Below are 25570 nucleotides of genomic sequence, written 5' to 3'. Positions count from 1 at the left end.
GAGAAAGCTTTATGGAACGCGTTTGCCCCAGAAAAATCTCATTAATACAGTGACTACTTCCAAAGTGATCTGGCTTCTTTGAAACTGGACACATTGTGGTAGATTGGAGGGAGCCCATTTTGATAAAAATACTTTTACCGTTTTATGTAAATCTTTAATGGCTCCATAGGTTCCCCATTTTCTCTTCTGTTAAATGCATTTCATATCTTTAAGTAAAAGTTTTAATTTTTATTCTTTTAATTACTTCTTCCCCTACAGGAAAAACCACAGCATGTGTTCTTTTTCACTAGTAGAAGTGACGTTGGTTTCATATTGACAACTTTAAAGCCATTTGGAAGTATTTCAGTGGAGAGCAAAATGAATAACAAAGCAGGCTCCTTTTTATGGAACCTTAGACAATTCAGTACATTAGTTCCAACAAGCAGAACTATGAGGCTATATCCTTTGGGACTTTGCAAACCAAAAATAGTTCATTCAAACTGGAACATTTTAAATAACTTTGATAACAGAATGCGATCAACTGATATCTTTAGATATCTCTTTCAGGATGCATTCATTTTAAAATCAGATGTTGGCTTTCAAACAAAGGGCATAAGCACTGTAACCGCCCTTAGAATTGACAGACTACTTTATGCTAAAAGACTGTTTTTTGACTCAAAGCATTCTCTTGTCTGTGTTGATAAATCTAATGATGGATTGAAGAAAGTAAACTTTCATCATGAAGTCTCCAGTGAAGATGTTCTTACCAAGGAAACAAAACCAAACCGTATCAGCAGTAGAAAACTGTCTGAGGAATGTAATTCGCTGAGTGATGTGTTAGATACATTTACAAAAGCGCCTACATTTCCTAGTAGCAACTATTTCACAGCAATGTGGACAATTGCGAAAAGACTGTCTGATGACCAGAAGCGCTTTGAAAGACGACTGATGTTTAGCCACCCTGCATTTAATCAGCTCTGTGAACATATGATGAGAGAAGCCAAGATCATGCAGTATAAGTACCTACTGTTCAGTCTTTACGCCATAGTGAAGCTTGGAATCCCTCAGAACACTCTTTTGGTACAGACTTTGCTGAGGGTGACCCAGGTAAAATGGAGATTTTATGCATTTACTTGCTTTAGAATATTTTGAAAGAATGAAGGGAAATAGATATGTAGCCTCCTTAAAAGAGACTATCGAATGGTAGTTTCCTTTATATTTATTTCTGACATATAATATATGATTTAGAGGCCTTAAGTTAGCTAGTTATTTTCTTCCTTTTGCTATGGAAATTTATGAACGCCTTCCCCATTTACCATCCCCAGGGTTGAGTAGTGGTGAAGAAACTAAAATGAGGAGAGATGCAAGATATACAAAGAAAGCCTGGGTAGTTGAAGAAGGAGAGATGGGAAGGGGAAGGAAGAGAATTTAAGTCCATGGTAGAACCGGGATTCAGGCCCAGTAGATGATGCCCAGACTGATAAGCAGAATGATAGTGAAGAGGATGGTGTTTCAAGTAGAGAGGATTGCCAGAGGAAAAGTCTGGCGAATTTGAAGAGCTGAAAGTAGTTTGGTGTAGCTGAAGCACAGAATGATGGAGTTGTATGTTTGTGGGGGTGGGAACAAGTTTTGTATATAGTGATCAAAGGCGAGGAGTGAGGGGCAAGAGGCTTGGGGTAGAACAAGAGGCTAGAAAAATAGGAACCAAATCATAAAGAACCTCTTATGGCTAGCTAAGGAGTATGCATTCATCCTGTAGGCAATGGGAATCCGTTGAAGAATTTTAAGCAATGGGTTGACATGCTCAAATTTGTGTTTTAGATGACTGAATGAGTGGAAAATGGATTGGAAGAAGGTTGAAATGGGAGGAAGGGAGCCATTTTTAGTCTAAAGCAGGAATGCCAGTGTCCTGTTTAATGTCACTGAAATGGTGCTAAATGTAAGGAAGGAAGGATTAGCTTGTTAATCATTTATGTTTTAAGAGTACACTGCTGACGTATAAACTCAATGTTAAAGTAGTTTTTTAGCCAGGTGTGGTGGCTCATGCCTGTAATCCCAGCACTTTGGGAGTCCAAGGCAGGAGGATCTCTTGAGCCCAGGAGTTTGAGATCAACCTGGGCAACATAGGGAGACTCCATCTCTACAAAAAATACAAAAATTAGCTGGGTGTGATGTACACGCCTGTGGTCCCAGCTACTTGGGAGGCTGAGGTGGGAGTATCGCTTGAGCCTGGGAGGTTGAAGTTGCCATGAGCCATGATTGGGTGACAGAACCAGACCCTGTCTGAAAATAATAATAATAATTGTTTAAAAGACAGGAATTTCTTGGGGATAATCTGGCATATATCCTATCTTGCTATAGAATTCAAGAATTGGTTTCATAGCTATGGGAAAGTTTTTAACTTTTTACATTACTGTGATTTCCATATGTCCTTAAGGACTAACTAATTTTTATTTAGTATGTGTGTGTGTGTATTTGTTTAGACCGCAGAATATCCCTGTTTATTTGTAGGCTGTGTATTAGTTCCTATGTAGTTATTTAAAAGTGACTATAATAAATCACCTTACCTGGTCAGTGATACTCTTACTAGATTTTGGACAGATATTTGCATCGGGATGACATCTTTGTTGGTGAGGTATGAGTAGTAGGTTTTTGTAGTCAAAACATCTGTATGGATGATGGTGTCTCACTGACCTGTTGGAATAATGTAAAGACATTTTAGAGGTGAAAGGACAGTGTGCCATCAGTGAATTTGCCCTTCAAACACATAGACAAGTGGTCTTTTCTTTCATAGTAGATATTGATGGAATGCTATAAAATTGTTAGGGAAACCCTTTCATAGGAAAGAAGCCTTTTTTTTCTTCTAACGATAACCATTTCTTATTATTACCTGGTTCTGACTTAAGACTTTGTGATTTGTTGTTTATGTAATGTTAGGAAAAGAGCATCTCTCTCTTCAGGCTAAGTTTCCTCAGATGTGATCTTTTGTGAGGTGTATAGACTAGTTGTGATTAAACTGTACAGTACTACTAGTTAAGCTGTGTTGTTACTATTCACTTTCCAAATTATGCCCACTATTATTTCTGGAATCAAACTTAGTACCCTAAGTAAAGGGACCTGAAAGAAGAATCCGTGGGGTATAAGCTTCCCTTGAGACCCAGATAGCGGTGGTAGAATGTGGCAGGAGATGTGAATTAGAAGATTCACAACTAAAGTTTCAGCTTGATACCCAGGAAAGGATCTAGGGAAATTTTAAGGGCACAACCATTTAAGGATCTTTAGAGACGGGCTAGTTACCTTCAGTACATCAGTAGTTCTTATATTCCTGCACTTTAACTGTTTTTGCCTTTGTGATGACCTTGAGTTCCAAGAAGAGGTAACAATAATGTTTAATAAAAGTTGTTTCAGAAGCAGTGGAATATAATAAATACCAAATGTGTTTTCAGTGATAATGGTGAAGGTAAAAAAGTGTTGATGCATAAAAGGATGTGTATCAGTTAGCTGGAAAATTCAGTAAGTATGACTTTTTATTTCCCAAAGATGCTGTTTATTGTGGACTAACTGTAGGAATTGTTGGTTTGATACTCAATCCTTTTATTCAGTACATCAGTTCAGGGGTTTTGCTTGGGTGAGGTAGTTTACTATGGGCTCATCACCTGTAGTGTTTTTGAAATTATATTTCAATAGGAACGTATCAATGAGTGTGATGAGAGATGCCTTTCAGTTTTGTCAAGTGTTTTGGAGGCAATGGAGCCATGCAAGAATGTTCATGTTCTACAAATGGGATTCAGGTGAGAACTCTCTTATGCTTTCTTCATGTGATTTTCTTTGTTCTTTTTATATCTGGAATAAAAAATTGAGATGAAAACTAAACTGCTTTCTTGAGGGGAGAAGTTGGGAAGGCTTTGTTGGTAGTTACAGTCTCTCATGCCTTATTAAGCTTAAAATCCTGACTCTGGATGACATAAGGCTGGAAATACTTCTTTTAGGGTCCATAATAACAAAGATGTGAGTAACATTGAAATCTAAATTAATTTATTTTAAAACATAGTACTGATGTGGGGTAGGAGAGAATTGATATGTATATTTAATTCAGATAGTTATTCGGGGACTATGTGAGGGTTGACACTGGCCCAGCTTGAAAAGGAATTTATAAAATTGATTCAAATGATCTAATGTCATAGATTAGTGAGAGTAACACTTAATTTGACTATGCTTAGGATATGTTACTATAATCTCCTGACATAATTTGTTCATTAGTAAAGAGAGCACAATAATGTGAGAGAAAATAGCACTATTGATAGATTGGTTCTCAATCTTTAACTACTTACACTCTCTCGGGCAGGTAGATCATTTCTCTGGGCTTCATGATCCTTGCCTGTAAAAAGGGGCTGGACCAAATGAAATTTTAAGATTTTTCTTCTGCTTTGAAGATTCTATGATTTTAATATTTATTGTGTTTGATAACAGAATACTAGTTGATCAGCAAGTTTGGAAAATAGAAGATGTCTTCACATTACAAGTTGTGATGAAGTGCATTGGTAAAGATGCACCGATTGCTCTTAAGAGGAAACTGGAGGTAAACATGTGAATTTTCTCTAGTGGATGAGATTTGAAAAAATTATTTCTTATAACCTTTTATCACTGCCTGAAGTCAATTTTCTAGGGGGGCATTGCTGGGCTTTTAGGTTTAGCTTCGCTAAAGTGAATGAATAGAAGTACCCTTATATTTATTTATCTGTATATATACATGTATATTTATTTATCTATTTGTCTGGGTCATATTACCCAAACTTCATCCTTTTTATTTAAAAATAAAAGTTTAGGCCAGACATGGTGGCTCACACCTGTAATCCCAGCACTTTGGGATGTCAAGGGCAGGGAGATCTCTTGATCCCAGGAGTTTGAGACCAGCCTGGGTAACTGAGCAAGACCCTGTCTCTGCAAAAAAAAAAAAAAAAATCAAAGAATTAGCCAGGCATGGTGGTGCATGCCTGTAGTCCCAGCTACATGGGAGGCTGAGGCAGGAGGATCACTTGAGCCTGGGAGGTTGAGGCTCCAACCTGGGTGACAGCACAAGACCCTGTCTCAATAAAAATAAAAGTTTAGTTTATTTTGCCACAGATAGTAAATTTAATTAAAGTTTGTTTTTCTTTAGATGAAAGCCTTGAGGGAATTAGACAGATTTTCTGTTTTGAATAGCCAGCGCATGTTTGAGGTACTAGCTGCCATGAATCACCGATCTCTTACACTCCTGAATGAATGCAGTAAGGTGGTCCTAGGTAAGGGGAATTTTTCTTTCATCATTTGTAACACCCGAGCTGCTGTTTTAGACTATTTTTGTTTTAAAAACTTTGCTTTTATATGGAAAAAAGAATAAAGCATGTTGTATTCAGAACAATTTGGTAATTTTTGTTTGTTTATTTAACTCATTCTTCAAGATAATATCCATGGGTGTCCTTCAAAAATAATAATCAACATATTGCAGTCCTGCAAAGACCTCCAGTACCATAATTTAGATCTTTTCAATGGACTCGCAGATTATGTGGCTGCAACTTTCGACATCTGGAAGCTGAAAAAAGTGAGTACATTAACAATTTAGAATCAGCCTCACAAACTTTTAAAACACATACTAATTCGTTTAGCATTTTAAGTGTTTCTCTTTCACCTTTATAGTAGTTAAGATACCAAAATATTCCAACTTTTGAAAACTTTAATCCTTATTCCTGTCTGGGGGCTACTTGCTAATATGAATAGTCCCCAACTTAGGATGGCTTGACTTAATATTTTTTGACTTTTTGATGTTGCAAAAGCAATACGCATTCAGTAGAAACCATACTTTGAATTTTGAATTTTGATGTTTTCCTGGGTTAGTGATATGTTGTATTATACTCTCTTTTCATGCTGGGCAGTGGCAGCAAGTCGCAGCTCCCAATCAGCTGCACAATCATGAGGATAAACAAGGCATGTTGTATTCAATAAATTACATGAGATACTCAACACTTTTATTATAATATAGGCTTTTTGTTAACTCATTTTGCCCAACTATAGGTGAATGTAAGTGTTCTAAGCATGTGTAAGGTAGGCTAGGCTAAGCTATGATGTTCAGTAAGTTGGATGTATTAAATGCATTTTGACTTAAAATATTTTCAGTTTATGGTGAGTTTGTTGGGATATACCCCACCATAAGCCAAGGACCATCTGTATACTATTCTATCTTTTGGTCATCTTTCTATTTGAAATAAAAATTTGCTCTTCTGTTTGGTTTTAAAGGGTTGTATAGGCCAGGCGCGGTGGCTCACGCCTGTAATCCCAGCACTTTGGGAGGTCGAGGTGGGTGGATCACTTGAGGTCAGGAGTTCGAGACCAGCCTGGCCAACATGGTAAAACCCCATCTCTACTAAAAATACAAAAATTAGCCGGGCATGGTGGCGTGTACCTGTCTTCCGAGCTACTAGGGGGGCTGAGGCAGGAGGACCACTTGAACCTGGGGAGGTTGCAGTGAGCTGAGATCGCGCTACTGCACTCCAGCCTGGGCAATAAGGATCAAAACTCCGTCTCAGAAAAAAAAGAAAAAAGAAAAAAGGGTTGTATGGTACTTTTGTTAGATGTTTAGCATCATTTCCATGTTTAAACGTTGTTCTTGTTAGATTTTGAATAATAAAGATGGGTGATGTGACAGGCTTATGGTTTTTGAAGAATAAAATGTCACTACTTAATGATCACATCCATTGTTTTATCCAGAGTAAAAGCCTTTAAAATCAGGAGCTCTGTTAAGAATATAAACATTTAATGAAGCAGTTGGTAAAAACTTCTTTTTCAATGAAATAGGTGATAACTATTAGATCTCTAGGTTCAGTTTATTTTGGAGAGTAAGGTAAATATTGAGTTTACTGTGGAAATTGGTTATGGAAAGAGAAGTAATCCTAAGTAAGAAAGATTGAGAAGGAAATTGGAGGTGAACTTGAAAGTTTATTTTAATCATAACGTTTCAGTTCCATTTTCACTTGCAGATATTAATGTTAAATATAGAAATTTTGGGGTTATGTCTTACGTGTTAGAATCTAGGAAGTATTTAAGTTTGGGAATGCGAGGAGTTCAAGATTGAATTGGTCATTTTGAAAACCTTCAGAAAAGGCATATTTAAAAGTAATTTTCAGATCTGTTATATGAAAAACATGTAGGAAAAGATTTATCTTTAAATTAGATGGAAATACAGAAATCATTGTATGCCCAGCTTCTCAGCTTATAAAAAGATTGCTTATTAACTTAATACCCAATTCAAGAATTAATAGAACAGATTTTGTGAGGGAAAGATAATTGTTCCTTTTCAGGGAAATATTCTGTTTCAGGATATATTCTGTTGATCAGGGCAGTTGAATTGCTGCTTAGATTTTTTGAGATCTAAAAAATTACTATTAGCATACTGTAATTATTAAAGAGTTTTCCCTCAATTTTCTCTTTTTAAGGTTCTTTTTATCCTCATTTTATTTGAAAACCTTGGCTTTCGACCTGTTGGTTTAATGGACCTGTTAATGAAGAGAATAGTAGAAGATCCTGAATCCCTAAACATGAAAAACATTCTATCTATTCTTCATACTTACTCTTCTCTCAATCATGTCTACGAATGCCAGAACAAAGAGTATGTACTTGTTTTTTTTTTTTTTACCTTTTTTATTGCCATATAACTTATAGAAAAGGTTATAAATCATAAGCTTAATGAATTATTACAAGTGAACACACCCCTAGTCATCATCCATGCCAATAAATAAAACATAATGTTCCTTACTCATTTATGAAGTTAAACAAAATTTTATTTTATATTTGCTGCCCTTTGTCTTGTTTGTTTCTTTGTTCTTTATAATATATGAGTTAATTAATTATGGGAGTTTTCATTTCAAACCCTCCCAGCTTATCCTCTCAGCTCCGAAGTTCATAGTTCAGTTTAACTTTATTAAAAAATTGAAAAATCTGTCTTTTAAAATTTTTGATTTTTTTTATTATGGTAAGAACATTTAGTAAATTTTAAAGTGTGCGGTATGATATTGCTGACTTTATTATTAACAATATAGATAATGATATTGTACAGTGGATCTCTAGAACTTAATCATCTTGCATAGCTAAAACTTCATACCTGTTGAATAGCAACTCCTCTATTTCCCCCTTTCCTCACCCTTGACAACCAACATTATAATCTCTGTTTCTGTGACTGACCTTTTAAGATACTTTATATAAGTGGAGTCATGTGGTATTTGTCCTTCTATGACTAGCCTATTTCAGTTAGCATAATGCCCATCAAGTTGATCCATGTTGTAGCATATGGCAGGATTTCCTTCTAAGGCTGAATAATATTCCATTATATGTATATATCACATTTTCTTTATCCATTCATCTGTTGATGGATGTTTAGGTTGTTTCCCTATCTTGGCTATTGCAAACAATGCTGCAGTTAACATGGGAGTGTGGATGTCTCTTTGAGATTCTGATTGCAATTCTTATGAATTGAAATATATCCACAGGTGAAATCCCTGGATCATACAGGGATTCTGCTTTTACTAAGGGTTCTACTTTTATCAAATGCTTTTTTTTTAGCATCAGTTGAAATGATCATATGGTGTTTATCCTTTATTCTGTTGATATGATGTATCATATTGATTGATTTGCATATGTTGAACCATCCTTGCATCCCAGGGATAAATCCCACTTGGTCATAATGAATAATCTTTCTAATGTATTATTGAATTTGTTTTGCTAGTATTTTTTTGAGGATTTTTGCATCAATCTTCATCAGAGATATTGTGCTGTAGTTTTTTGTTTGTTTATGTGTTTTTGCCTGATTTTGGTATCAGGGTAATACTGGACTTGTAGAATGAGTTTGGAAGTATTCCTTCCTTCCCTGCTTTTTGAAATAGTTGCGTAGGATTGGTATTAGTTCTTCCTTAAATGTTTGGTAGAATTCAGCAGTAAAGCAGTTAGGTCCTGGGCTTTTCTTTACTAGGTTGTAGTTCTACTTTCACATTTTTCAAGGAACCTTCATATTGTTTTCCATGCACCATTTTGTATTCCTATCAACATTGTGCAAGGGTTCCAATTTCTACACATCTTCTCCAACACTTGTTATATTTTGTTTTGTTTTTTTGATAATGGCCATCCTAACAGGTGTAAAGTGATATCTCATTGTGGTTTTGATTTGCATTTCCCTGATGATTGGTGATGTTGACCATGTTTTCACATACCTGTTGGCCATTTGTATGTCCTTTTTGGAGAAATATTTAAGTCCTTTACCTATTTTTAAATCATATTATTATTTTTGCTATTGAGTTACAGTTATGTTATAATATATAAACATACTATATATATGAAATATATATATTATGGGATGCAGAAAAAGCAGTACTAACAAGAAAACTTATAGCATTAAGTTTTATCTAAACTTATAGCAATAAGCATAAATATATGAGTTATAGGAGTTCCTTATGTATTTTGGATAATAACTCCTTATCATATGTATGGTTTGCAAATATTTTCTCCCATTCTGTAGGTTGCTTTTTCGCTTTGTTGACTGTTTCCTTTGCTGTGCAGCTTTTTAGTTTGATATAGTTCTCCTTGTCTGTTTCTGCTTTTGTTGCTTGCACTTTTGGTATCATATCCAAAAAAATCATTGCCTAACTAAACCAATGCCATGAGGCTTCTCCTACACATTTTCTTCTAGGAATTTTATAGTTTTAGGTCTTATATTTAAATCTTTAATCCATTTTGAGTTGATTTTTGTGTATGTTACAAAATAAGGTTCCAGTTTTCATTCTTTTCCATGTGGATATCCAGTTTTCCCAATACCTTTTGTTGAAGAGCATATTCTTTTACTATGTGTAGTCTTGGCAGCTTTGTCTTTTTTATGCCAGTACCATACTGTTTTAATTACTGTAGCTTTGTAATATATTTTGAAATCAGGATGTGTGATACTTCTAGCTCTGTTCTTTTTCAAAATTGCTTTGGCAGTTCAGATCCCTTTGTGGTCCTATATGAATTTTAAGATTTTTTTTTTTCTATTTCTGTAAAAAAAATGCCATTGGGATTTTGATAGAGATTGCACTGAATCTGTAGACTGCCTGGGTTAATATGGACATTTTAACAGTATTAAGTCTTTCAATCCATGAGCACAGACTGTCCTTCCATTTATTTGTGTCTTTAATTTCTTTCATCCTTTTTTTTTGTAGTTTTCAGTATACAAGTCTTTCACCTTGATTTAAGTTTATTCCTAAGATTTTATGCTTTTTGATACTATCATAAACAAGATTGTTTTCCCAATTTCCTTTTTGAATAGTTTGTTTTAAGTGTATAGGAACACAGCAGATATTTTTACTGCTTCCTTTCTGATTTGGTTGTTTTTTCTTTCTTTTTCTTTTGTTTGCATAATTACTCTGGCTAAGATTTCTAGTACCCTGTTGAATAGAAGTGATGAGAGTAGGCATCCTTGTCTTGTTCCTGGTCTTAGAAGAAAATATTTGTTTTTCATCATCCAATATGATGTTAGCTATGGTTATTCATATATGATCTTACTTACGGTGAGGCACATTTCTTCTATACCTAATTTGTTGAGAGCCCTTAACATGAAATGTTGTTGAATTTCATCAAATGGCTTTTCTGCGTCTAATTAGATGATCATATGATTTTTCTCCTTTATTCTGTTAATGTGGTGTATCTCATTAATTGACTTGCACATACCGAACCATCTTTGCCTCCCAGGGATAAATCCCTTTTATTCATGGTGAATGATCCTTCTAGTCCTGATATTTTGTTGAGGATTGTTACATCTGTGTTCATCAGGAATATTGACCTGTAGCTTTCTTGTGTCATAATGCATGTGTCTGGCTTTGGTATCAGGGTAATGCTGGCCTCATAAAATGAGTTTTCTGTCTTCAGGTGTTTGGAAAAATTTAAACACATTAGAAGTATTGTTAATTCTTCTCACAATGTTTGGTAGAATTCAGCAATGAAGCCATCTAGTCCTGGCCTTTTTCATTGTTGGGAATTTTTTGATTACTGATTAAATTTCCTTATTCATTATTGGTTTGTTTAGATTTTCTATTTCTTTATAATTCAGTCTTGGTAGGTTGTATTTTTCTAGGAATTTATTCATTTCTTCTTGATTATCCAATTTGTTGGCATAAAGTTGTTCATAATAGTCTCTTATGAGCCTTTTTTATTTCTGTGGCATTGGTTTTCACTTCTAGTTGTAATGTCTTGTTCGTCTCATTTACTTGAGTCTTCTTTCTTTTTTTGTCAGTCTAGCTAAAGGTTTGTCAATTTTGTTCATCTTTTCATAAAACCAAGTCTTCATGATTTTGTTGATTTTTTCTACTTTTTATTGTCTATTTATTTCTGTTCTAATCTTCATTATTTCCTTCCTTCTGCTAAGTTTGGGCCTAGTTAATTTGTCTTATTTCAGTTCTTTGAGGTGTAAATTTAGGTATTTTTGATTACCTTTCTTTTTTCTAACGTAGGTGTTTTTTGCTGTAAGTTTTCTTGTTAGTACTGCTTTTTCTGCATCCCATCATTTTGGGTATGTTATGTTTTCAATTTTATTTGTCTTGAAATATTTTCTAATTTTCCTTTTGATTTCTTCTTTAACCCATTGGTTGTTCAATAGTTTATTGTTTGATTTCCACATATTTGTGAATTTTCTAGTTTTCCCTCTGTTGACTTCTAATTGTATTTCTTTGTGATCTGAAAGGATACTTGGTCTGATTTCAGTTTTCCTAAATTTGTTATGACTTGTTTTGTGACCTAACATATAGTCTGTCCTTGAGAATGATCTGTGTGCACTTGAGGAAAATGTGTGTTCTGGTGCTGTTGGCTGGAATGTTCTGTATGTGTCTGTTACAGCCATTTCATCTGTAGCAGGGGTCTCCAGGCCCCAGGCCATGGACTGGTACCAGTCTGTAGTCTGTTAGGAACTTGGCTGCACAGCAGGAGGTGAGTGGTGGGTGAGCATTACTGCCTGAGTTCTGTCAGATCAGCCATGGCATTAGATTCTCATAGGAGCATGAACCCTATTGTGAATTGCGCATGTGAAGGCTCTAGGTTGCGTGCTCCTTATGAGAATCTAATGCCTTATGAAACACCCCCGGCATCCCCAGTCTGTGGAAAAATTGTCTTCCATGAAACCAGTGCCAAAAAGGTTGGGATCACTGATCTATAGTGTTCTTCCTTTGTTGTCTTACTGATTTCGGTCTGGATGGTCTATAAATTATTGGAAGTGGGGTTATTGAAGTTTCCCACTATTATTGTATCATCTGTTTTTTCCTTCAGATCTGTTTTATCTTTCTGATGAATTGGCCCTTTTATCATTATATAATGACCTTGTTTGTCCTTGTGACAATTTTTAACGTAAAGTGTATTTTGTCTGATATAAGTATGGCTACCTTTGCTGTCTTTTGGTTGCCATTTGCATGGAATATCTTTATCCATTTCTTCACTATAAACTGTGTGTATGTCCTTATATCTAAAGTGAGTTATCTTGTAGACAAGTTACAGTTTGGTCTTTTTTTTTAATCCATTCAGCCATTTTGTGTCTTTTAACTGGGGAATGTATTAGTCTATTCTCACATTGCTATACTACCTAAGATTGTGTAATTTATAAAGAAAAGAGGTTTAATTGACCGACAGTTCCACATAACTGGGGAGGCCTCAGGAGACTTACAATTATGGCGGAAGGCAAAGGGGAAGCAGTCACCTTCACAAGGTGACAAGAGAGCAAGAGGAAAGGCAAGGAAGTGCCACACTTTAAGCCATCAGCTCTTGTGAGAACTCCCTCACTATTACGAGAACAGCCTGGGGAAACTGCCCCCGTGATCCAGTCACCTCCCACCAGGTCTCTCCCTCAATATGTGGGGATTAAAATTTGAGATGAGATTTGGGTGCAGGAAGCTGTCCACCCCTTTTCCTTTGTTCTTAACTGCCCTCAGTCATCTGAACCCTGCTGGTTTTGTTAGTATTCCATGTGAGTTGAGACGGAAATCAGCCCCTAGGGCAGCACACCGAAAAAGCCAAATGTTGGATGCACACTCTGTTCTCTTCCTCCGCGGGAGAAGTCCTAGGCCAAGGTGATTTCTCTTGGTGCTGAGCTGTGCCGGCTTTGGGGAGGGGCTAACCTGGGTAAAATGTCCTTCTAACCTGTTGCAGTGCAACTCTTCTTGGTTTTGTTCTTGTCTGGAGTATGACAATCTCTTAATTGGTTTCTGGACTTTTCATGAGGTATTTTTGTCTATGTGTCCTTGTTAAATCAATGTTTCTGAGAAGCTGTGAGAGCTGGACCTTCTTCTAGTTCAGTTTTGACCTTAACTATTCATTTGGTCTCAAGCTGCTGCTTTTTGTTCTTTTCATTTTAACCATAGCCATGCATTTCTATTATTAAATACAGTAATTCCTCAAACGTGCCAGCTTCTTTCATACCTCTGCTTTCTACCCAGAACATCTTTTCTTACTCTTTGGATCACTCAGGGTTCACTAAAAATCAGAAAAGCATATAAAATGTCATTTGTTAAAAGAGTGATTAAAAGCATGGACTCTAGAGCTAGGTTTGAGTCTTGCCTAGGTTTGAGTTTCGTCATTGCCATTTGTTAGCTTCTTGACTTTTGGCAAATTACTTATCTGTGCCTCAGTTTATTCACTTATTAAAATGGAGATAGGCTGTGTCTAATCTCACTGGGTTGTTACTAGGATTAAATGAGTTAATCTATGTCAAGTTCTTATGACAATGCCCAGCACATAGTAATTTTTAGATTTGAAAAAAATTAGAGTGTAGGTCACAGAGGCATTGGGGGAACAAACTAGGGCAGTTGTGAAGGTCTCAGTGGCAAGATGCACAGGCTGTCTGTTTGCCATCAAATGACTTGACTCCAGCTGCTTGCTTTCCTTTTAGTTTTCCCTCCAGATTTAGATTTCTAAAAGAGAACATCTGATTGACTGAGTTTGGGTCAAATGCCCATCCCTTAAGGGCAGTTAATCAATGAAGTGGTGTCAGGCCAACTAAAAAGCAGCTTCCCACTGTACTGTCCACTGAATGGACAGACTCAGCTCATACTGCATTTCCTGCATCTTCCCTAATTGTCCCCATCAGGGTCCCTGTGCTTGTCATGTCTTACCCAATCTCTGGTGGAGCCTTGACAACAAGGTTGTAGTCAAGTCTCCACCAGAGATTGGGTAAGATATGACAAGTGTCACATCATTTGTTGTGTCAATAAATCTGTCTCTGCTTCTCAGTTGGTAAGCTCTCCAGAGTCAGACCCAGCTGCCTGTTTTTCTGAACTTAGTATAGGACCTGCCAAAGAGTAGACATTTAATAAAGGTTGAAAAATATCCCCCAAATTCAACCTCCCTATACTCCCCTGGCTTGACTTTCTTCTGAGGCTGGCTCCCATTGATGCCTTGTACTTTCTAGACAAATAATATCAAGCTAAGTGGTAATTAATACTCTAGAAACAGGCCCAGAGGGATTAAGAGAGTAAGTACTGGGCAGGTAAGAGTTTTTCATGTGACTCTAGGCAATTCAAGAGATAACTTGTTCCAACAAAATTGTTATGTTGGAAATAGGTGGGGGGATAACAAAGGTAACAAAGGCTGAGACATTTAATAAAATGACAGTAGTAGAATTAGTACAGGAGGAGAATCATGAATTTGTCTTTTTGTCTGTCTATTCTGCTTTCATTTAACCTAGTGGTTCTCAAACAGGGATAATTTTGCCTCCCAGAGGATATTTGGCAATGTATGGAGACGGTTTTTAGTTGTCACAACAGGAGGGAGGTATGTGCTACTGGCCTCTGGTGGATAGAGGCCGGGGTGTCACTAACATCCTACTATGTGCAAGATAACCCCTCACAATAAGGAATTATTCAGCCCCAGATGTCAGTAGTGCTGAGATTGAGAAACCTTTACCTAATTCTAAGCCTCACACCTCAACATTTCTCCAAAGGAGAAGTAGGGGCAATATGGCAGATACAGCAAGATTAATTAGTCACCATTTCCTGAATGCTCATGCATGTACAGTTGCCTGGATTTGGTATTTTGAGGGCTATAAAAAAAGAAGTTTGTATTCCCTGTTCTTCCTAGACCACTTATGAAAACAACTCTCTTGTATATCCAGAGGAAGGCAGTACATGGTGGGCACCAAGTAAGTGCTTTATGGAGGAAGGAGAAAGGAAGATGTCAACTTAGGCTGGAGTGGCAAAGGTTTTGGAAGCAGAATAACTCAAAGTATTTGGGAAGAGAATTGACTAGAAGAGATGGATTAGATAGGAGAGTGGTAGGAAATCTGGCTTAGCTTATTGTATATCCACATGCTATACATTAATCATTATTTCATTTTTGATGGCCCATGGCAGAGAGGGTATGTTAAATCCAGAGTATCTTGCTGGGCTTGGAACCCAGGGAAGAAATATTTAACATTTAAGCTCTGTTGTTTTGGTCCTTTGGTTTCTTCTCTTCTTAATCTGTATTTATCACCTTATGGATAATCCCGCATTTGCATCTGTGGTCATTAGTGTGCTCCTGAACTCCAGACCTGAGTCTCTGTGGGTTGCATATAGTCACTGCACATCCCAAAAGTGTCTCAAGTTCAGTAATTCTGGAAGTCAGCTCATTTTTCTTGACTCATCCTTTTCCAATGACAAGTTCCTCCTCCTGTCTTCTTCATCGAAGTTTGTTTGTTTAGTCAGCATTTGCCAAGCACCTGGACACTTAGGAGAAAGATGAATAAGACAGTCCTTCTTGCCAGAGGATTCTGTGTAATGGGTAAGGTAGATATGTAAATTGGCAATTAAATATAGCATGAAAATTCGAGTGATCTAGCATATTAGTCTGTTTTCACGCAGCTGATAAAGACATACCCAAGACTGGGCAATGTACAAAAGAAAGAGGTTTAATGGACTCACAGTTCCACATGGCTGGGGAGGTCCCACAATCATGGCAGAACGTAAAAGGCACTTCTCACAGGGCAGCAGACAAGAGAGAGCGCCAAGCAAAAGGGGTTTCCCCTTATAAAACTATCAGATCTCATGAGACTTATGACTACCACAAGAAGAGTATGGGGGAAACCATCCCCATGATTCAGCTGTCTCCCACTGGGTCCCTCACAACGCAAGGGAATTATGGGAGCTGCAATTCAAGATGAGATTTGGGTGGGGACACAGCCAAACCATATCATCTAGGATATTTGGAAATAGTGGAGGGATATATCAGGATGCCGGCCTGGTGAAGAGGAGGGTCAGGGGATGTCAGGCAGTGTTGCCTGGAGGAGATGGTATCTGAACTGATCTTAAAAGATGGAGAGATGGGGGTTTACCATGGAAAGATAAGCAGGAATGAATATTCCAAGTGAAAGGCCCTGTATACGCAAGGCCTGGAGGAAGGAAACAGCAGAGCATGTGCAGGGAACAGCACGCAGCATGAGGTACAGGGTGAGGAGTGGGGCAAGAGAAGACCAGAGAGGGGATCACTACCCAGGCTCCCAACTTCCTCGTCCACACCATCCCCTGCCCCTGCATCCCACTGCGTGTTCCAAAAGCAATCAGTTACCAATTTCAGAAGTGCTTCCTTGCTGTTGAGTGTATGATCTGTTATATTCCTCCCATTTCATCGTAATTCCTACAGTTTTCCTAGCCTTATCACAGCCCTTCATCCTCCCCAACCCTTCTACCCCTACCCATGGACCTCTCAGTTGATTTCATTCTCAATGTTAACAAGAGCTTGCATCCAGGCATATTTGCCCCGGCTGTTAAGAATCACTCCTCTGTACCTTCATCTCACCAATTGCTCACTATCAGGCAAGTAGCTTGCACTTTCAGGGCTCTGCTCAGATCTTCTTCCCTTATTCCATCTTTTCCACCTATTCAACTTCTTCTCCCAAAAGCTTCTGTTTATTTTCTTTGTGAGATCACAATACTTTGCGTGTATTTCTTTTCTTATATAACTATATGTATCATATGCCCTGAGAGTCAGATTGGCATGTGTTCAAAGGGTAGCTACCATTTATTAGTGATGTCACTCTGGCCCAGCGACTGCACCTGATTTTGATCTTTTCTGTCTTTATTTGTGCTTAACCACATTGTTATACTGTGTAACATTAGTTAGCTCTGGGTGGTAGGATTGAGCTTGCAGTTCTTTTAACCCATAGTATTGAGAGCTAGATAATTTTAGTTGGTTATGAAAGTGTAGCGGTGGTACAGGCATTATAGAAAACCTAGCATAATTATGAAAAGGTTCTGGAGCCTGACACCTTGTGTTCTAATACTGCCTTTGCTACTTCCTTGTCTGTGTGTTCTTAGACAAGTTACTCAACTTCTAAGCCTGTTTACCCATTTTTTTAAATGAGGAGAATGATAGTAATACCCATAGAGTTTTTTAGTGTGAGTTAAGTGAGTTAAAGTCTATAAAATGTTTCTTGTGCAAGACATATAGCAATAGCCAATATTTATTGAATGGATACACTTATTATGAGATAACCGACTGTCCAGAACGATATATGGATACTTACTTGCAAGCCTGATTTTCTTATCTCTTTTCTCTGGAATCCTTAAAGATATTGGCCTTCTGTATATGTTGGGAAACTGACTTTTCTTTGTTCCCCAGACAGTTCCTGGAAGTTATGGCTAGTGCTCTGACTGGTTATCTTCACTCTGTTTCTTCTGAAAACTTACTGGATGCAGTGTATTCATTTTGCTTGATGAATTACTTTCCCCTGGCTCCTTTTAATCAGCTTCTGCAAAAAGACATCATCAGTGAGCTGCTGACATCAGGTAGGATGTTATTGCAGAATTGTGACCAAAATAAGACACTACCACTAGCTACCATATGACTCTGAATGGGGTCTTAGTTGGAGCATCGTTAGTTGAAATTTGCAGAGCAGGTGTTACTGTGGAAAGGGCTGATAAAGGTGAAGTCAAAGGATAGTGCTTCACAGCAACAAACCTACAGACCCTTCTTTAATGACAAGTCCTACATGTAGAAAAAAATAATAAGAAATGCATCATTATTCCTTTTATTTACACTCTATCAATCTGTACAAAGGCTAACTGTTCAGGTTGTTCTTTATGCTTTGATCGGAGCTGTTTGTAATTCCTAATCCTTTCTTACCACATTTGAAGCCAACCTAAGTCAACTTTTGCAGCTGCAAACACTTAGTCACTCCTGGCCTGTGATGAGGGAACACCTGTTAGATCAAGAAACCAACTAGCCACCAAATTAATTAGTTCATTTACTCTTGGAACCAAATTAACTGTTGACTTTTAGTCTTTAATATTAAATAAGGCAAAGCAATATCCAGGTAGATGTACAAAATTTGAGGATATGTCTGAGAATAGAGTAGTTCAGAATTAAAAAAAAAATAAATGTTTTAAAATTCCAAAGTTGAGTTGTGAAGAGTCAGTCAATACCACGTGCTGATTTTTCAAGCAGTGTAATAATGGAGAAACAGCCTTGAACCCCGAAAACCTGGATTCTAGTTCCAACTTTGCCTTAACTAATCACAAGGCTTTTTAACATTCCTGGGCATTTCCTTATCTATAAATTGAGGAGTTTAGACTAAATGACCCCTAAAGATATTTGAGGCCTTAAAACATTATCAAGTGCAGGGCTTTGACTTAGACCCTGTGGAAACCAGGGAGACACAGAAAGGGTCCTTGTGATAAGAAAGAGATCATTAGAAATACAAGTGCATTTATATATATTTATTTATTTATTATTTTATATCTATTACTAAATATATATTAATATAGTTTTTTAATGTTGCATTTATTTCTTCTTAATGATATACTCTCTTTTTTATCTTTTAGATGACATGAAGAAGAATGTTCACAAGCTGCATATTTTGGATACTTGTCTAAAACTTGATGATACTGTTTATCTCAAGGACATAGCCTTGTCACTCCCACAGCTTCTGCGGGAGCTGCCACCGTCACATCCAAATGCAAAGGTGGCAGAGGTGCTGAGCAGCCTTCTGGGAGGTGAAGGACACTTCTCAAAAGATGTGCACTTGCCACACAATTATCATATTGGTATGGGACATTATATGATTTCCTTTCATTTTATCGTATTTATTTTCCCTTTTTTTTTTCAGATAAAAAAATAGGTATTTGAGGCAGCAGTTTAGTGTAGTGCAGCATTGCCTGTGGAACTGGCCTGATTCTTGCCTCATAAAATTCTTGTGACCAATAAATGAAATTCTACACATTTTTATGTGTCTAAAATCCCGAGACTAGTATCTGACACATGGTTAGCTCTCAATATATTTTAGCTACTGCTCTTATCATTATTGGTAGTACTATTAAACATTTTGAAACAGAAAATCACTTGGGGCTGATTGCGGTGGCACACACGGTAGCATGTGGAGAGGCTGAGGCAGGCGGATCACTGGAGCTCAGGAGTTCGAGACTAGCCTGACCAACATGGTAAAATCCTGTCTCTACCAAAAAAATACAAAAATTAGGTGGGCCTGATGGCATGTCCCTGTAGCCCCAGCTACTCAAGAGGCTGGGGTGAAAGAATTGCTTGAACCTGGGAAGTTGCTGCAGTGAGCTGAGATCACACTACTGCACTCCAGCCTGGATGACAGAGTGAGACCGCATCTCAGAAAAAAAAAAGAAAGTCACTTGGAGCAATGTTTGAAAAATTAATATCAATTCTTTCCTTTCAGATTTTGAAATCAGAGTGGACACTAACAGGAATCAAGTGCTTCCATTTTCTGATGTGGATACAGCTTCTGCTACAGATATTCAAAGGTTGCTTACATATATTTCATTTGCTGGGTTTTCTGAATTTAAATCCTAATTATAAAAGACTTGATATTAAATAGCGGTAGTAAAGCTAAGACTGGATGTTTGTATGGAGCCTGCAGCACACCAAGAGACTTCTCATCCATCAGTGTATTCCTTAGAAAGTGTCAAAGTGGACATTGTGGTTGAATACAGTGGACTTCAGTGGGACCCTTTAATGAGACAGACTTTTTAAAATTAAGTTTTGAAGCTACAGTTCAATAAAACGATATTAATATAATTGAAACTATCAATGCACTGTAAACTTTGGACAAGATAATATAATAGTGATCATAAAGAATAAAGACTTGAGGCTTCTACAAAAATACCCAATCAATATTTTGCTCTACCACCAAGACTTTTCCAGAGGTAGAGAAACTGTAGTTTTTCAATTAAACTGTATTTCTATGGGTCAGAGCACATTGAAGCTAATCCTAAGTTGTTTCCTTGGCTCACACATTACAAATAGAGTGTCTCTGGGGAGAAATCGGATGCTATACCATGAGAGAACATCCTGCCTCTTCAGTGGATGCGTAAGATCATGCCATCATTGCACACACCCATGGGTCAGTTACCCTTTATGTAAAGGCTCTGCTACATGGATCCTGACCCCAAGGGACTTAGATCTCCTGTTACTCCACTGGACACACGCACACATAAGTACGATAGAAACATACAGAAAAAAATCTCTAGGATCCAAACTCTTATCTGCCCATCCCTCTTCGTTCACACACAGTTCCGTGACTCACCTCTTTCTGAATGCATCTAGCTTATTTCTTGGCCATCTTTTCAACTGCTGTCTTTCCTATCAATGCTACCCATCTCCCCTCAGAAGAGGCTTTCCCTCTGACCTCATTCCAAGATCACTGTTCTTTTTCAGGTACTCCACTATTCTGGCATAATAAAATAACAGTTGTTCTCAGCATAAAGTCATGAGAAGTGACGAATGTGAGCATTCCTTTAAAGACATAAAATTTGTCATATAACAGCCAGAGTATAGGTGAAGGCAGTAAGGATATAAATGTCTTCTTTTCTCCCAGTGAACTAAGTATTTCCAAAGTGCCAGGAACAATGAAAAAACAAATTACACCTTCCACATTTTTGTTATATTTACAGATTTTATTTTTTTAACAGTCTTGCCTTTCTCTTGGTGTTTTCTTTCTTGTATTTAAACTCCTAATTCTGTTTTTTAAATACTGCTTTCTCTGAGAGATAATATATGCAAGAAGAGCATTTACTATTTGGTATTATTTACACCATTACTACTACTGGTAGAATAAATAATTATACTGAGATCAGAAATCAGCACTGCATAGAAAACCCTTAAAATTGGTGCTTTCATATCTGAAAATTTTCCGCTTCAAAAATGTAGCCATCCTTAAAGGGAACTGAGAGGTAACTGTGTACAATGTTGTATATTTTTGGTTTATAAAGTAGCCTTGTATAGTGGAATATCTGCAGAGGTCAAGTAAGAGAAATGAAGGACTAAGACAGGAATATCGAGGATTGTGGTCAATGGAGAGCTCAACTGGAAATCTCCAAAGAACAGGAATGCAGCAAGATTAAATGGTAATATCGATAACTGTTCTTGTTTTGTTTATTTTTGTTTTCAGAGTAGCTGTGCTGTGTGTTTCTAGATCTGCTTATTGTTTGGGTTCAAGCCATCCCAGAGGATTCCTTGCTATGAAAATGCGGCATTTGAATGCAATGGGTTTTCATGTGATCTTGGTAAGAAAAAAATGCAAATGAAATATTCTTTAAAAACTAATGTACATTCTAACAGCTGCCAGGAATCTGTGGTTGAGACTGGTTACTAGGATTAGAGGAATTGTCACCGTTATTGGAATAAGTGCTTTAGTTACTGTTTCTTTGAAAAAGAACTTTGCTAGTACACGATTTGGGTTCTGCTCAGCTGATTACTGGCATTATTAGAGCTTTTACAAATGTTGTTTTGGTCAGCTTTAATCCTTTTCTGCTAAGAGGAAGAATGCAAATAATATATTTTCATATTTAAGACACACAAAACCATATTTAATTTCCAGGTTATCTTGAATAAGGGAAGGAAAGATGTTAAACCTTTGTTTTCATGGCCTGTGTGAAGCTGTTTCGGGATGTTGTTGCCAGAAAAGGCTGGATGGTTCTAAGAGGATGGGTCTTTCTCTTCCCTCTTATGCTTCAATTTTATTTTGTACACCACAGCTTCTCTTGAACAGCCTCTTCAGATGTTTCTAGATAGCAGGAACCTTACAAATACATTTATATATATGTTACTGTTGGAATCTATCTAAATGCCACTCATTTGGTCCTGTGCATAATGTAAGATGTAAACATTCCAAATCTTCTATTATTATACTTCAGTATCTAGAAATGGATTACGTGTGGACTATTGAGATTAAGATGACTCCTTTCTCTTAGTGGGCTACTATTTAAGACTTTGTTTTTTATATTGGTGATTATGTATATTCTAAGGAAGATTTTCTCAAGAAAGCAATTTTTGCGCCATTTAGAGGGCCTTTAAAATTTGTATAATTTTCACAGTTAAAGCTTTCTTAAACCTTAACATGTAGTCTTATTATGCCTTTAAAATATGACTAGTTATAAGGTCACATTTTCTTTCAAAAAGCTATTTTCCTCATGTTATTTACTATGTTTGGATCTCTAAACTAGCTCTTATGTTAGCATCGTCTCACAAACTGATTGTTTTCCTCTTTCTTTGGTAAGGTCAATAACTGGGAGATGGACAAACTAGAGATGGAAGATGCAATCACATTTTTGAAGACTAAAATCTATTCAGTAGAAGCTCTTCCTGTTGCTGCTGTAAATTTGCAAAGCACATAATCAAGTGAAAATCAACCTTTCATATTAGGAGACATGCATTTGTAAAAATAATAAAGACGACAATTCAGTTGTCAGTGGAATTAACCTCTCTGCTAAGACAAAAAAAGTTACCTCAGTTCACTATTAAAATTAATTTTAAGAATGGAAGAAATGTTGTTACTGCCATTTTAAAATATGCTGAGAAAATTCCAGAAGGGTTATTTTTCCAGCCACGCTTATTCCCTCTAGTACCCACATATTTGAGAAATTTGTGAGCTGTACATTTCACCTTTTCATCTTTGATCTATTAAAAACTAGTTTCTTAGTTGTGAGGGGTCACAGGCAGGTTGATTTGAGTAGTCCTTGTGTTTGGAATCTGAATATTGATACTCCTGCTCTCAGCTATTCTAAGACTTGGGGTTATGCCTTTAAATCATTTTCAAGCATTGGCCAAATAATAATTGGACTAGGTTCTAAAGTTGTCGAGTGTGTAAGAATTAGTGAGGTAGCCTGTTGAAAATGAATGAGGATGGTATTTGTATTTGTAATAAGCACCGCAGGTAGAGATATTTCATGGGTTACAATAAGAGAAACACGGATGAGATAATATGTAGATGGCAAGGAGTCTTGCTGTTGTTGGGTCCTTCCTTTCTCTTTCTTTTTTCCCCCTCACCCCTCCCACAATTTCATGAAGTCTTTTAAATTAAATACATAGTGGAATTGTGTTGTGAATCAGACCTGAGGACTCTTTTTTCAATTATGTGTGTTCATTCTTTGTTCAAATATTTGTCCAAATTCAACTACTTTGTTCAGTATGCCTGTCTACCTGGTATGTGTCTCGCTGGGGATATAGTGATGAGTAGGCATGGTCTCTTGTGGAACTTACAGTGTAGGTTTGCAAGTTGGTGTTATTCTACCCCCAGGTACACAGACATGCAATTACTAGACATCTTAGTATGTGCCAAGCACTGCTAAGTATTCATTTGTGTGCTGTCTTTTCATGATCTGAACCCTTTGAGGTGTAGCTACTATTATGATTCCCTCTGTGTCTTCATTTCCTCATCTCTAAAATCAGGATAGGTTCTTTGCCCAAGGCTACACAGAGTAGGGGAGGGCTAGAGTTTGAATGTGAGCTGACATGGGCTTGTAAGAAAATACAAAAACTGGTACAGGCGTGGTGGCTCATGCCTGTAATCCCAGCACTTTGGGAGGCCGAGGTGGGCAGATCATGAGGTCAGGAGATCAAGACCATCCTGGCCAACATGGTGAAACTGCATCTCTACTAAAATACAAAAAGTTAGCCAGGCATGGTAGTACATGCTTGTAGTCCCAGCTACTCGGGAGGCTGAGGCAGGGGAATCGCTTGAACCTGGGAGGCAGAGATTGCAGTGAGCCAAGATGGCACCACTGCACTCCAGCCTGATGACAAAAGAGAGACTCTGTCGCAAAAAAAAAAAAAAAAAGGAAATACAAAAACTGTAGCAATATGACAACAGCTGCCAGGTTGTATCAATTTATCCAGCTTGCATTTAGAAAAGGTTGAAAGGAAATTTAGTGATTGTTTAATTGTTACTTCCCTTATTTTATGGATGAGGAAGATAAGGCTCAAAGAATTTTCCTTTCCTGAAGTCTCAGCTATGCCATTGGTTTCCACATCATTTCATCCTCACCTGCTCTTCAGCTTGTGTCCCGGGAGATCAGGGTTCTGGTTCCAGATTGGACAACCTCTAGTTTTGTATACTTGGCCAAGTGATTTAACCTCATAAGCTTCAGAACAAGATGCAAATATTCTGTTATTAAAGAAACTAAGGTTTTTTTCTTTAAATGTTGAGTGTACATTAGTTTTGGGTGGCTAATTATGACTCCTCTTCAAAGGATTTGACAAATTTGTGAATATTTATGACCACTTTTTAGGGTAGTAATTTTCAGTTTGTAATAGTTAACCTGGCAGATAAAAAGGCATCCCTCTTTTACTAGCATTCTAGTGTTAGCATTCTTCATTGCTTTGTAGCAATGAAAGAGAAATGGGCAAAGAGCTGATGAACATGAAAAAAGTTCTACTTGTAAAGATATCCACATTCAAACAGATGAGATGGTTTTGCCTTTCAAATTAGCAGTGTTTTTTTTTTTCTTTTAAGAATTACAATGCTGACGAAGGTGTAATGAGGCAAGCACTTGCATAAGTTGTTGGTAGACTGTAAATTAATACTTTTCTGGAATGTACTTTGTGGGGTTTTCTTCTCCCATAATTTAAAAAACAGCTTTATTAAAGTATAATTGACATATAGTAAACTGCATATATTTAAAGTGTACAATTAGATCAGTTTTGACATACACACACACACACACACACACACACTTGTGAAACCACAATCAAGATAATGAATCTATCTATCACCTCTAAAAGATTCCTCTGTCTTTGCTTTTTCCTCTGTCCTCTTAAAAACCACTGATCTATGGCACACATAGAAAAAGTATTAGGAAAGATATTAAATACTAATTTTGTGTGAGATATCCAAATAATTTTTTTCAGAATCCTTAATGAGAAGCTTGATCTTGCTCTAAATATAACTATAATATATAAAATTGTATTCTTGAAGTGACTACATGCAATTCTTTTATTTTTTTAATTTTAATTTTTTGTTTTTTAAAGATGGGGTCCTGCTGTGTTACCCAGGCTGACTTCAAACTCCTGGGCTCAAGGGATCCTCCTGCCTCAGCTTCCCAAGTAGATAGGACTGACTATAGGTGCAAGCCACTGTGCCCAGCTCAATTCTTGATTGAGATGTTTTATTTAGTTCTCTGAATTCTCAGTAGTTACCGTTGAATAGAAACTTTCTTTACACAAAGGTGATGAAACAGTTTAGAACTTTTAAAAAACATTCAAAAATCGAAAATTTTATATATACATAACCTAACAACTCTTCTTGTCATTGAGAAAATGTGATGGTATTTTTTTTTTTTTT

At 36.9% G+C, this 25570-nt stretch overlaps 1 protein-coding gene across 1 annotated transcript; it reads left to right on the top strand.

The window, feature by feature from the left end:
* Positions 1–266: 266 nt before the first annotated feature.
* On the top strand, positions 267–23319 carry FASTKD2 (FAST kinase domains 2). The gene is made up of 11 exons (XM_011949857.1): positions 267–1086; positions 3667–3770; positions 4450–4558; positions 5138–5261; positions 5421–5560; positions 7449–7621; positions 17608–17774; positions 18810–19031; positions 19670–19754; positions 21401–21515; positions 22509–23319. Exons 1-11 carry the CDS (start codon positions 358–360, stop codon positions 22623–22625), a joined length of 2085 nt encoding a protein of 694 aa, XP_011805247.1. The 5' UTR covers positions 267–357; the 3' UTR covers positions 22626–23319.
* The last annotated feature ends 2251 nt before the right edge of the window (positions 23320–25570 follow it).

This window comes from Colobus angolensis, unplaced genomic scaffold (genome assembly GCF_000951035.1).
Source record: "Colobus angolensis palliatus isolate OR3802 unplaced genomic scaffold, Cang.pa_1.0 Scaffold30, whole genome shotgun sequence".
Taxonomy (NCBI): Eukaryota; Metazoa; Chordata; class Mammalia; order Primates; family Cercopithecidae; genus Colobus; species Colobus angolensis.
This window is presented reverse-complemented; position numbering and strand designations above follow the sequence as displayed.